General features: G+C 45.3%; 1 protein-coding gene across 1 annotated transcript in view; it reads left to right on the top strand.

The window, feature by feature from the left end:
• The window catches only part of LOC146829992 (uncharacterized), an 82597-nt gene that overhangs the window by 41304 nt on the left and 26927 nt on the right, over positions 1–14366 (top strand). The window contains exons 12-14 of the mRNA XM_085603677.1: positions 1525–1665; positions 2875–3015; positions 12655–12699. Coding sequence (XP_085459803.1) covers positions 1525–1665; positions 2875–3015; positions 12655–12699 — 327 coding nt within the window. The remainder of the gene's footprint in view (positions 1–1524; positions 1666–2874; positions 3016–12654; positions 12700–14366) is intronic.

The raw sequence follows: 14366 nt of genomic DNA, 5'->3' as shown, positions 1-14366 counted from the left end.
AGTGTGCCCGCCTTATAGTAGGGAATGTTTTTCTGCGTGAAAAAGGGAAACTTCCTGCACCAAACCAATCCTTAAAGGCATTTTCCTTTTTCTCAATGGGGTGTGGAATGCATTATACAAAGCAAAAGGAAGTCACAGGGAGAAATAGATACATTTCTCCTCTTTAAGCCTAAACGGCTTGCTAGTTTAAAAATATCTTGGACTAGAACAACAATCATAGTGGTTCACATCTACCTTTGCTGAACTTACAACAAAGATTCAGAAAGGTAAAGTTTTCACGCTAAACTTTTCTTTACCACCTCAAATTTCAACTGTGATTGGGCTTTGAAGCTGCTGCGCGAGACAATATTTCAAATGTCCATGCTTTCATATATGACATTTAACTAAGCAATCATTGTATGCCACAATGATATAACAGAAAATCCTGAAAACAAATTTGTCAAATCATATCAGATAAATATTCATAAGATAGCCAATTTGAGAAATATCTATACAAAGAGAAGGACAATTTGAATTTTGAAAAAGTCTTAGTGAACAGTAGGATTAAACAAAATAAAGTGTAATGAGTGCTTTGTAGGAAATGAGCAATAATTCTAAAATGTAAAGAGACGAGAGTCTCTGAATCTGACGCATATGTGACCCACTACACATTACCCAGAACAGCTCATCTCATTTTTCTACCAATTATTGCAGCACTAGTTTGCTCAGGACATAACTGTAACGTATTCGCCCAGTGTAAGGAGGACTTTTCAGCAGATTTCTAGAGGAAAATATTGTTGCATTAATGTAAGAGACTTACCTTCTGATTTTGAGGATGACAGTAAATAAAATCTCACAGGAAATGGTTGATTTCCTGCGTGGACTTTTAGCTGCATAGCCACTTTGGGGTGCTGCATATGGCTGATATTCCACGATGTAAAATACTCCAGCTGCTTCACCCATGGTGTCCTTGTTGAGTAAATGATGCTAAAACTGGTTGAATATCAGTTGCCTGATCTGAGTGATGGATCTGCCACTAACCCTGTTAGAGTCATTACTGTGGCAGTCTGCTGAACAAAGGGAGTCGCCTTTCACTTAAGGATTAGTAACATTTACTTCACCCAGCATGTTTGGCAGAGTAGACATGCAGTCATTGGCAGTGTATTCCCAATTTGTGGGTGCATCTGTAGTGTCCACACTTTGAGATGGAAATTCCACTAGCGCAGAAAATCCACTGGCAGAGGAGGGCATTTGTGGATTTTCCATTGAAGTGTCTTTGTCCATAGTGCTTAGATCTGCTTAGGTGAAAATAAAACTACTGGCGCAGGACAACTCGATCTTTGTTGAAGTTTCCAACTCTGTCTTGGCAGAGAAGGAAAATGCACCACCATGTGTGTAATCTCTGGATTTGCCAACATATCTACAATAGAGTTATGTATAATATAAATTCAACCTGATGGAATTTGATATACAATCTGCAGTTTCATTTGCTAACCTGTGATTGCAAGATGTATTTTTTTATGTAAACAAATGTGTATTCCACAGTCGAATGTGCCATTGAACCAAAATCAAGAGTCAATTGTGGCTTCGGAGGAATCACCAAAGAGCAGTGTAAGGCAAAGGGCTGCTGCTATGACGACAGCAAACCGGGAACCATCTGGTGCTTCAATCCACTTCAGCCGAACGGTAAGGTGCTAAGAAGAAGGACGTCTGTGTTTTCAATTTCCGGTTTCTTGTAAAACAGTTGAGGATATTTTGAAATATCAAATGATTGACTAGATTTGTACAGCGAAATCCCCCTTTTTGTGGAATAGATGCCAAATTCACATAAGAAACTACTGACACAATGGCCTCCAGCATACTCTCTATGCGGTACAGGAATGTTTGACTTTGAGTACTTCGGAGTTTTTATCACTTCTATGGCCTTCTGTGAGAAACTGGCCTGGTATATGATGTCCACTAATGTAAGTGGGCACCGTGCACCAGTCCATACAAACAACCCTAATGGTGATTCATTAGGTCTTAGACAACCGTTAAAGCTCTCTAATTGGTAGCTGAGGAGAGCAGCCTTCAGGCTAAGTCTTGAAGGAGTATAAAGCAGCTTTTCCTTCCAGAATGCAATCTTATAGGATAGATAAAATGGAAAAGAACCACAGAAAATATTTTTAATATTAAGTATTTATTATATGACACTATCTAGTATGTTACAAAATATCCTACACCGATATAGACACAAAGAACACAATACTTTAGCAAATAAATCACAGTAAATAGCACTAATCCACATTGGTCCCGAGAGGGGATCAAACCATATACTAAGAAAGTCGTATAAGAACCACGACTTGAGTCAGGACAATGTCGAGAGGAAGTAGAATCGCTGGGACCCCAAGGAACCACCCAAGGTGAAGAGATGGGGACCCCCCGGAGAGTGCATGCACTGTGGGAACATTTTATTAGTAACATTTACTTCACCCAGCAGGTTTGGCAGAGTAGACATGCAGTCATTGGCAGTGTACTCCCACTTTGTGGGTGCATCTGTAGTGTCCACACATTGAGATGGAAATTCCACTAGCGCAGAAAATCCACTGGCAGAGGAGGGCATTAGTGGATTTTCCATTGAAGTATCTTTGTCCATGGTGCTTAGATCTCCTTAGGTGAAAATAAAACTACTGATGCAGGACAACTCTATCTTTGTTGGAGTTTCCAACTCTGTCTTGGCAGAGAAGGAAAATGCACCACCATGTGTGTAATCTCTGGATTTGCCAACATATCTTCAAATGAGTTACGCATAATATAAATTCAACCTGATGGATTTTGATAGACAATCTGCAGTTTCATTTGCTAACCTGTGATTGCAAGATGTATCTTTTATGTAAACAAACGTGTTTTCCACAGTCAAATGTGCCATTGAACCAATATCAAGAGTCAATTGCGGCTACGGAGGAATCACCAAAGAGCAGTGTAATGTAAAAGGCTGCTGCTATGATGACAGTAAACCGGGAACCATCTGGTGCTTCAATCCTCTTGAGCTAAATGGTAAGGTGCTAAGAAGAAGGATGTCTGTGTTTTCAATTTCCGTTTTATTGTAAAACAATTGAGGCTATTTTGAAATATCAAATGATTGACTAGATTTGGACAGCGAAATCCCCTCTTCGTGGAGTACATGCCAAATTCACATAAGAAACTACTGACACAATGGCCTCCACCATACTATCTATGCAGTACAGGAAACTTTGACTTTGAATAATTCAGAGTTGAAATCACCAGTAAGGCCTTCTGTGAGAAGCTGGCCTGGTATATGATGTCCACTAATGTAAGTGAAAAAGAACCACAAAGTATTATTAAAAATATGTATTTATTATATAACACTATCTCTATGTTACAGTATCTCCTACATGGAGATAAACACAAAGCACACAATACTTTAGCAAATAAATCACAGTAAATAGCACTAAGGCACAGTTGGCCCCAGATGGGGACCAAACCATATACTAAGAAAGTGGTATAGGAACCACGACTCGAATAAGGACAATGTCGAGAGGGCATAGAATCGCTGGGACACCAAGGAAACGACCCAAGGTGAGTAGATAGGGACCCCCCGGAGAGCGCTTGTAGTGTGGGAACACAACCGTGGGCTCCGTACAACTCTACGTGAAAGTCGTGGTTGGATTGTTAAATATTAAGGACTTTTCCCAGTGGACCCTGAAGAAACACCATAAAAGACAGAAGGTTGGAGAGGCACCTTACCCGTGGATACCCTAGTACCCACATTACCTATCCCAGGGAAGCCGGGTGCATAGGTGTGAAGTGGTGTCTGAAACCGCTGTTGAACCGAATGGAGAACTTCAGAAAAGTGCTGCTGCTGGAAGAGGAGATACTGGCTGTGGGAATGCAAATGTTGATTCTTGAAGAAGAGTACCTGAAAGCAGAGACAGAGTCTATGTCACTCAGGAGTGACCAGGAGACATTTAAGACGAATCCGCTCCGCTGTCAGGCGCTTCACGGATGATGTTGATGACCTTGACTCTGCAGCTGTGGGGACCAAGTGATGCTTAGGATAACCAGGAGCTGGATACAAGCTGTTCCACAAAGGATGTCAAGTGCTGAGGGGTCTGTTTCAGGTGGGAGCACCAATAAGCCTTGGTAGATGTAATCAAAGCAGGAAGCTAAGAAAGTACAAAGGTGGGACCAGCAAGGTCCAGGAGACTCACCAAGAGCAGGAGAGTCAGTTCAAGCCCCAAGTAATCGGGGGAGCCCAAAGAAGTCATAGATGACCCTCCACAAGACTCACAGGCCGGAGGCACTGAAGTCGCAGGAGGACCTCGGGCTGCTTATCAAAGCAGCAGGCCAGGGTGTACACAATGTGATGTGGCTGAAGATCTTGAAGGAAGAAGTTTCTGGAGGTTTAGGCTACTTGGAGCTCGATGCACTTGTTGCCAATAAGCGTTTGCATTTTCAAAAGTACTCAGTGCTTAGGGGTTCAGTTATTGCAGCCTGTACGAGGGATACTGGGCTCAAACGCAGTGAGAAGACAGCTCGGGCCTCGAGGGACATAGAAAAGCACCAATTGTGTTGTTTAACCCTTCGGAGTACACAGGAGGTCGGGATCAGCAGACCTGTCAGCAGTGTTGAGGTGCTTGTGAATGCTGGACAGTGACTCCTTCACTTCAAGGGAGATTCCTTCAAGTGTATTTGATGCTCCACAGGCCTTGGAGGGTTTCTGTATAAAGCACAGACACAGACAATGCAGCAGACAAGCAGGGGAACAAATTCGGGCCCTTGCAAAGTCCAGCGAAGTCCAGAGTGTCCGGACGGTCAAAGTTGAAGTGGTATTGGAATTGCATCTTGTCCCACGATGAATCTAGGGACCTACACCCAGGTACGCCCTTAAGTAACCTAGGGAAAGGGTTGAGATGATTCAGGGAACCCTCCCAGGGGAAGGTCTAGGCAGGGGGGAGATTACTCCCATGTCCTTCATCTAGTTTTGGGCTTGAGCAGGAGCAACTGCTCCCTGGACTAGTTTGAACTGGACCGTGAACAGGGACACCAAATGTGCCCCTCATGCAGACTTTATGTCCCTGGCAAGTGCACCCACCAAGCATTAATACACTAAATCATGTCTGGGAGGTGGTCACACCTACCTGTGACATGATGCCAATTGTTTCACCTTCCTCTGCTCAAGCTTGGCTCAGTAGCAGGAGGGTAGAAATGTGTCTCTGGTCGGCAGCAACCATTTGTTGCTGTCTGGGAAAGGAAGGCTGGTACTGGATACACTGAGAGCCGAATGGAGGGCTCTTCCAGTGCTTGGAATCATACCTCCCACACCGTTTATGGTGTGGGGGTACGATTCCAACATGTTTGATACCAAGTATGATAGGTTTTCATTGCAACCAGTTTCGAGATTGTCATCACGTAATTACGTGGTACCCCTCTATATAGAATATGGTGACTTCACTGACAACCCGGGAGAATGGACTCTGTACGCTGCAGGAGTGTCCTTCTTATACTGGATGCACCCTCTCACTTAGAACCAAACACCCTACCGTCAGGATTATGAAGGTCTGCTATAGGGGAGACTTTTAGGTTTTAAGTGCAGTGACCCAAGATATAGAAAACCCAGTGCTTAATTTGTAAAATATTAAGTGCAGGTGCTCACATTTTTTAGGAGGTCACACCCACCTCCCCGGCTCCACCCACTTCTTCCACTGGCTCCACCCACTTCCTTTAATTGCTCCACCCACATCCACAAGCCTCAACACATCAGTTCTTCAAGAAGCTGAAGACCTGGCTCTTCATAAAAGCACCTCTGGGACCTCACACCTACACACCTGCCCAAGCACCTGGATACCCTCTCGGGTTATTAGTGCACTATATAAATCAATATAACATAACATAATATATAATATGGACAACAACTCAAAAGTGAACTCTAGTTAGAGAATGTGTGTACGTCTCAAATTTTCAAACTAAAGAAAATGTGCTTGTACCGTGCTGTTTAAAAGAAAGGAAGTGTTGAAGGAAAGAAGGAATACATTAAAGAAGGCAGAAACAAATGAAGGCAGGAAAGGGAGTACTGGAGTGAGGACATTTTTATGGATTAAAAAAGGAGAAACTAAGAAAATAATGTGTAAGGAAGAAATGAAGGGATAGAGGGAGAAAGGAAGTGAACAATGTGTGATGGATGAATTGAAAGAAGAAAGGAGGAAGAAAATCAGAAGGAAGGGTTGAGGATATGAAATGAAGAAATTAAAGAAGGGATTAAGGAAGGAGCAGGAAAAAAGAAAGGAAGGAACGAATGAAGGAAGAAGGAAATAATGCACCAAGGGAGGAAGAATGGGGAAAGAAAGAGGATGTAAGAAAGCAATAATGGAAAGAAGAATGGAGGCATGGATGGAGGTGCTGAGGAAGAGAAAAAGGAAAGGAAAAAGATGGTATGAAGGAAAGAAAGGAGGTCAAGGGAATGGAGACAGGTATGAAAGGTACAAGGTCAAAGAGGGACAGAGGGAATAATGACAGTTTAATATTGCAAAGACTTTGCTAAACAAAATAATAAAATGCATTTCTTTGTCCTTACCACACTATGTATGTTGTAAAGCACATATTCACCAAAGAGGGTCGTGACACCACATAAAAAATGTTGTTATCCAACTCAATGGCACTAATCTTAGCGACCTCAGAAAGATGAAAGACTGGGTGACCACACCAAGATTTAGATTTATGACCCTGAGCTCAAAGTAGAGTTACAAAGGCCCATCATGAGCACACATGGTATGCACCTGTCTTTTAAACGTACTGGTCTCCAACCCTCCTTTATCCTGTGTTGCTCTTTGACCCCATATCCGACCTGTCCTGGTCTCCTACCCCTTAGAACCCTTCAGTGGTCTCGCCCCTCCACTGTCTTAGGCCAGGCACTGTCCGCTATCTCCCTTTATACCCCATGCTGCTCTCCCACCTCTCTGGACAATGCAGTATTCTCTCCCCTTCACCACCCTAGACCAGGCAGTGTTTTCTATCCCCTTTAGACCCTGTGCTTATCTTTGCAGCATGCTAGTGTCTGCCCTCAGAGCTCTCTAGGCACCCTGCAGCTCTCTGCCTCTCTCTACTCCTCGCTGCCTTCTTTGCTTCTCTCTGCCGCTCTCTGCTCCTGTTTACTTCTCTCTGCCCCTTTTCGCTGCTCTCTGCTCCTCTCTGTAACTCTCTGCTCCTCTGTCACTCTTTGCTCCTCTCTGCCGATCTCGGCCCCTCACTTCTCTCTGCCCTCTGTGCCACCATTTCTGCTCTTCTCTACCGCCAGCATTTGTTCCCAGCTTCGTAAATTTCAAAGCTGCAAATGGGCTAAAACAAACCAATCATTATATAAATATTCATAGGCGAGTCACACACTGGCACTACTTTTTCTTTTACGTAGCAATCAGTACCACAGTTGAGTGGCAGTGTAAATGATAGTTTTTTAAAATTATTATCCAACTGCCAAAATCACATTTATCGATCCTAGAAGCATGAAAGGCTGTGCTACCACAACGAGATTCAAATGTGCAACCTTTCGGCTGTCCCCTTCAAGCAGTACACTGTGGGACATAAATAAATCTGTAGAGGACTAGCCCAAAGGGTTAAAGTGCCCATTGCAGCAACTGGTTTGTATGAAGCAGGTCTTTGGTCTTCTGGTAAGATAGCTAGGGTGGCTATTTTTTTTTTTTTTTTTTTTAAATATATTTTTATTGCAGGAATCAGTAAATCGTTACATAATCGACCAGCATTATATAACAAGCAAGATCAATGAGACACACCCCTCCGTCCCCCCGCCGTAAGTTTCTTACACAGCCATTCAGCCCACAACCCTGGGGTCGGGCGGCGAAATTCAATGGGGGCTCAGAAGGATGTCGAGGCTGGTCCGGATGATCCACTGTCCGTCATCTGCTTTTCCAAACAAGCCTATAAACCCAGAAAGAAAAACCCCACCCTCAAAAACGCTACGAACCAAAGAGAACCCACCCAACCCCGCCATCAGCGCACGGCAACAACCTCAACAGGATCTGCTAAAGGACCCATGGGGAAAGCAACAGAGCTGAAAAGTGCAATCGTCTATCGGGACTTGGGGCGAGCTGCTTCCTCACTTTCAGAGTCGCTGGGGGCGCAATAATCCCTAAGGGCCTGCACTAACGTCTCCCACTCCAGCGCTGCCTCCTGTGCCTTCTCATTACGCTGCCTCCAAGCTAGCTGGTATCTTAGCGTGCTCTCCCCCGCCGCCCACTTCAAAAGTTCGCTGTGCCACCGGCTTCCTGTCGGACCAGCTCGTGCCTTCCAGTTCCTGGTCACCTCTCGTTTAGCAAGGAGCAGCCCTAAATCAATGAACTTGCTAGATATTTTGTTCTTGGGGGTATGAGGGAACCAGTGCAGGAGTCCCACCGCCGCGTCAAACGATAAGGATCTCCCCGTCGTCTCCTCCAGGGTCTTCCCCACTTCTACCCAATAGGATGACAATCCCGGGCAGGCCCACAGCATGTGGAGAAGGTCCGCCTCCTGGGCCGGGCACCTGGGGCATTCCGCCGAATTCGTAGCAAAATATCGCCTGATTTTCACCGGGGTCAGATATGCTCTATGGAGCACGTAGTAGTGGACCAATTGAAAGCGGGCGTGGCGTGTGCCCTTCCAGGCTCGCCGCACCAGCTGGGACCAGGTCGTCTCCAGGATCTCCTTGCCAATGTCCTCCTCCCAACGGTTTCTCAGAGTAGTGAGGGGAGCCAGCCCCTCATTGATCAGTCTGCCGTAAAGGCAAGTGACCGCCTTCACCGTGCCCGCAGACATCATCACGTATTGGCATACCGGGGATAAAGGAGGTTCCTCCTGCCCGCATTTCCAGTGCGCCTGGATCGCTCGGACAAGGGCCGAGTGCAGCAGAAAGTCGCCGCGGGGAATCCCGAAGCGATCAATGAGCTCCTGAAAGGGCAAGAGCGCCCCGTCCTCGTATAGGTCACCTATTAGCTGTAGGCCGGCGTCCTCCCAGTTCGCCAACCGTGACCAATCGCCACCATGGGGCAAAGCCGTTAGCATCCCCAGAGGTATTTTGGGCGCATACGGTGTTCTCAGGTGGCCCCGGGCGTGAGCTCGGTTCCAGCACAGGCGAACGGTCCGCTCCTCCATCGACAAGTCCTGCAAGGCCAACCGTTGTCGCATCGCTATGAAGGAGAGAACATGCCTGGCCATACCCGTTCCCCTCCTGTCTTCTGGGCCCCGGAATTCCCGGGCGATCTCCTGGGTGAAGGTCTGGAGCTGCGCCGCTAAATAATACTTTTCGAAGTCCGGCACCGCAAGCCCACCCTCATCCTTCGGCCTCATCAGGGTCTTGAGGGCCACCCGCCGGCGGCCCGAGCCCCAGAGGAATCCGACTATCATTGATCGTAATAGTCGAAACGTGGCCGGTGGGACCCAGATCGGTAGTGTCCGGAAATAATATAACAACCGGGGAAGCGCCACCATTTTAAGCAAGGCAATCCGCCCTGCCACCGAGAGCGGTAGCGTGGCCCAGAAGTCCATACTGCCTCGAAGTGCTCGAGTGCCGCGGGCAATGTTCCCATCCAGGAAGTCAGAAGGTTCATGATAGACGTACACCCCCAGGATAGCTAGGGTGGCTAATGCCCTTCCTAATGCCCTTGCTGCAGAAGAGCAGTGAGTAAGAAAATGCCATTCGCCATCTTCCAAGTATCATAGTTTAGCAAGTTCATGTGCTTGCTGCTGTGATTCATGCATAGCTTTCATAACACAAGACATACAGTGTAATCTTTAAGGCGCTACGTCATGCTTTCATTGATTTAAATGTGAGTACTAGTGAGCTGGAAACCAAATACCACCAAAAGTGGAAACAATAGTGTGGCCTGAACATCTTACTTCTCCACATGCAGAAATGTGTTCTACTGACCCCGACTAGTAATTAACGTAAACAAATACAGAAAGCCCATGTTAGAATTAGTAGAGACCTTTTTATATGAAGTTTTTCGTAAGAATCCTATCCAGGCCCTTGCAGAATGTTAAAACATGAAGAGATGATTAGTATTTTTCTCTGTTAAGGTTGGCAACGCAGAGTCAAGAAACATGAAATTAAAAAAATGAGGCCAGCAGGACGGAGTTGTCCCTACTTTGATTTACCTGATTTAAAAGCAGGAGGCGGAACACAGGCTCTTGCAGCACCTCTGAGTGCAGCGCCGATGGAAAGAGCGCCTGAAGGAAGGCGGAACACAGGCTCTTGCAGCACCTCTGAAGGGCACTGCTGATGGAAAGAGCACCTGAAGGAAGGCGGAACACAGGCTCTTTCAGCACCTCTGAGTGCACTGCCGATGGAAAGAGCACCTGAAGGAAGGCGGAACACAGGCTCTTGCAGCACCTCTGAGTGCACTGCCGATGGAAAGAGCACCTGAAGGAAGGCGGAACACAGGCCCTTGCAGCACCTCTGAGTGCACTGCCGATGGAAAGAGCGCCTGAAGGAAGGTGGAACACAGGCTCTTGCAGTCCCTCTGAGTGCACTGCCGATGGAAAGAGCGCCTGAAGGAAGGCGGAACACAGGTTCTTGTAGCACCTCTGAGTGCAGCGCCGATGGAAAGAGCGACCGAAGGAAGGCGTAACACAGGCTCTTGCAGCACCTCTGAGTGCAGCGCCGATGGAAAGAGCGCCTGAAGGAAGGTGGAACACAGGCTCTTGCAGTCCCTCTGAGTGCACTGCCGATGGAAAGAGCGCCTGAAGGAAGGCGGAACACAGGTTCTTGCAGCACCTCTGAGTGCAGCACCGATGAAAAGAGCGCCTGAAGGAAGGCGGAACACAGGTTCTTGCAGCACCTCTGAGTGCAGCGCCGATGGAAAGAGCGCCTGAAGGAAGGCGGAACACAGGCTCTTGCAGCACCTCTGAGTGCAGCGCCGATGGAAAGAGCGCCTGAATGTCAGGCCATATGCTTTACAAGCACAGCACAGCTCGACAGTTTGGAGGTTAGACTGGTACACAGAGCTGTCTGTGAAACTAAGTTGTAGCTTCAGTTCATCCACACACTAGGGAGGCCAGGCCACATCCACTCCTGGAAAGAAAAGCCCGGGCCTCCTGCCTCACGAAATAGATACATTTCAGTGTCTGAAAAAACAGGATCCAGCCTGACAGCAGCGGATGCAAATTGTATAATTTTGCCATGCACAATACAGGCAGAGAGGGCCTAGGTGACCTGCCCCCCCTCCATCCCCCCCGCACTTTGGGGCCTAATGTTGCAATGCTCTCTCCTCTCCCTCGTCAGTGAGCTCGGCGCAAATATGCACAGTGCCCTGACCGGGCAGCAGAACTTCTCCTTTCCTCTCAATCTCACTGAAGGTAACCACCCATGTTCCGCTTCCCTTCCGAGGCAGAGATAATACTGAGGAATGCAAGAGACTTAAAATGGTCCATGAAACATACAGTGTACCAGAGCAGCCATCAAGCATTGGCAGCCACAACGTGTCCTTAGAAATAAGTGCCGGTGCTGAGCACCGGAAAGCACCGGCACAAATTAAGCACTGAGAAAACCTATATCTTTAGTACGTGGTGCAAGCACAAACTTACACAGGCTGCAATGGCAGGGATTTAGTTCCAATTTGAATGGTCTCCCAAGGGTGGCATAATACATGCTTCAGCCCATGGAAAACCTCGGGGTGCCTATGCCCTTGGTACATGGGTACCATATACTAGGGACTGACAAGGGTACCCCAGTATCCATTCTGGGATGTACCTAAGTACTGAGCTCACCAGTTAAGGGAGAAAGCAGATAGACTGGGGTCCTAGTCAAAAAGAGTATCACATCAAGCAAAAATAAGGGGTAACCTAAAGAAGCAGATGCTACTTTCCTACACCTTCTTTATATGTTTTATCAGTCTCATTTCACAAATATGATGGTCTCATGATGACAACTATTGGTGTCTAAAGTTACCCGCCGTTTTGAGACAGTATCACAAAATATCAATTGATTTGACAGTGACAGTGAGGGGCCTTGGAAAGAGTGAGACCTGTGTCAAATACCCGTAGCTAGCTGCTCCCTTTTGTGACAGTGTAGAATTCTGTAGGACTGTTCAATGGAAGGGTAGCCAAAAGAAGGACAGCTTCAGGTTCAATTAAGGGGTTATGTGTCAGAATAGCCTTTCAGCCCACTTGCAAGGGAATAGAATGACGCAGGTCCCAATGCCACTCCAAGACTCTCCTGCCGCCAAGAGGTGAACTTACACGACAAGGAGACCCTCAGGGGGGGAAAGGGGAATGGGAAAGAGAAGAGACTGCCAAGTTTTACCCGGTCTTCCTTTCTTTCTGAACATGTGTCTAGGTCTGGTTCTGCCCTAGTGTGTTCTGGGTGAATCTGGAACAGATTTCAGAATTTTCAAGTAACACTGTTATACAATAAGCTCTAATTATCAGTAGTCATTTTATACTTCATTACATATGTGGTGTTTACTTGGTATGTGACTCTCTTCTTAAATGGTGTTAGTGGTAATCACCTTGGTATTTCTGTAAACAGCAATACTCATGAATTCCTGATTTATTGTAATTTGTCTTTCTATTTACGTAGTGAATTATATTTCTTACCTTTATATCTTTTTGTGTTAAGCTTTAATTAATATCTTGTTCAGTATATCCTTTTTTTAGTCTAATATATTTATCTTGCCCTTTTTCTTCTAGAAAGAATTTCCAGAGAATCCTTAACAACCAGAAACCCAGATAACAGTAAGTATATTCTTCTTGGTACCTAAATGCAACTCTATATTCTGGCTTCCTTCCAGTTAAGCCTCCTTACTCAACTAATCGTAAGTGCAATAATAGTTTCTTTAAAAAGAGAATTCCTCTTAAGCGCTGCTTAATTGCTCAGGACAACACTGTTGCTTCACAGTAAATTCCTCTAAAAACGCAGCTCTATAAACACACGGCAACACTGTTACTTCACAGAGAACTTCTTTCAAAACGCTGGGCCGACTACTACTGCGCAACCAATTACGCGGTAAATTTACAATGCTTTAATACTCAAAACAACAGAACAGTCTTACGTGGACTTTGGTAACTGCTCCACAACCGGCACTGAAGAGATAAAGACTTGACACAATGGAAACTAATTGATGGAAACGACGCCCTCTACCCTGACAAACTGGTTTTACGCCATACCAAATTCCGCTGCCGGTCCCTCTGGAAACTTAGGTGAAGTGCGAGATTCCAGAGGGAGCACCTCGTGACATTCTGATAGGGCCACCTCTGACACAACACTAGACTGCTGACCCTGATTTTCCTTAATGGCGGCCATCTTAGTATTCCGCCTGATATGTCTTAAATTGCTCTGCACCCTTGGTTTACTATGACGGGGGGCTCTTAGAGTGATGGTATTTATTGATCTCTTGCTTAGTCCCGAGCAAAGATGGGTTCTGACAGTATGTTCATTAAAGAATGAAATCTTTACATTTAGTATTATAAGGATTTGAAGGCATATACAAACTGGTATGTCATAATAAGAAGTGTTTAGGGGTGCAATCTGGATGGTGCTAGCAAAAGTCCATAACATCCAAGGGGAAGATAATGTGGAGACCAAACAACAGACTTGTTATGATAGTTGTTTCTAATATGAATTGTCTTGCTTACTATCACAAAGTTAGCTAGAAAAAGACGAACCTTTTAACAATTAAAGTCATTTTGGTGGCCTGATTTCTCTGTTGGCACATTTCATATCAGCTCTTGAAACTAATAGCATACGTCTTCTGATTCAGCAGTAGAGTCTCTGTTGTAAGGCTCGACCCATTGAGTGTCTCACTTGCCTACAAACAGTTAAAGAATCTTCTAAGACCAATGAAAATGTATCGAGTGCACTCTATTTACTAATATTTTAGGGATTGACTAATCAATTTATGCACTCTACCAAAGCTTATGGCACATGTAATAAAGCAAACAAGATATTCCTCACGCTTTAACGGAGTATCCTAGCCTCCAAACTCTAAATATGGCCATCACTTGTTCTGAACTTTGTTCTGCAGTTAGCAAACCGGATCCCAATAAATTGGTCAATGTAACAGATGTTATTTCCAGTGCTCAGAAATGGCAGGAGTGTGATATGAAGCACTACAGAAAAGTGTATTTAATAATAAATAGCCAGGCAATTATTTTGAGAGTCTAAAACATATGGCAGAAGTTCATTTTACATGACCAATTACCTTTCTAAAAGGTTTAGTAACTGATGTGTTAATGGCTATTTCTTACATTGCTAACATGAATATACATGTAAACATCCTCATGAAAGGTGTAAAACTGTTGTTTCCCTCTAAGGTCCAGGAATGCTGGATTCAGCCAAATTTCTACAATATTCACATAAAATACGCTAACAAACAAAATATCTAATTTGTATACTTAATGCT

This window comes from Triturus cristatus, chromosome 5_1, assembly GCF_964204655.1.
Source record: "Triturus cristatus chromosome 5_1, aTriCri1.1, whole genome shotgun sequence".
NCBI lineage: Eukaryota > Metazoa > Chordata > Amphibia > Caudata > Salamandridae > Triturus > Triturus cristatus.
Note: the sequence above shows the minus strand (reverse complement) of the source record. Positions and strands in the feature narration are given on the sequence as shown.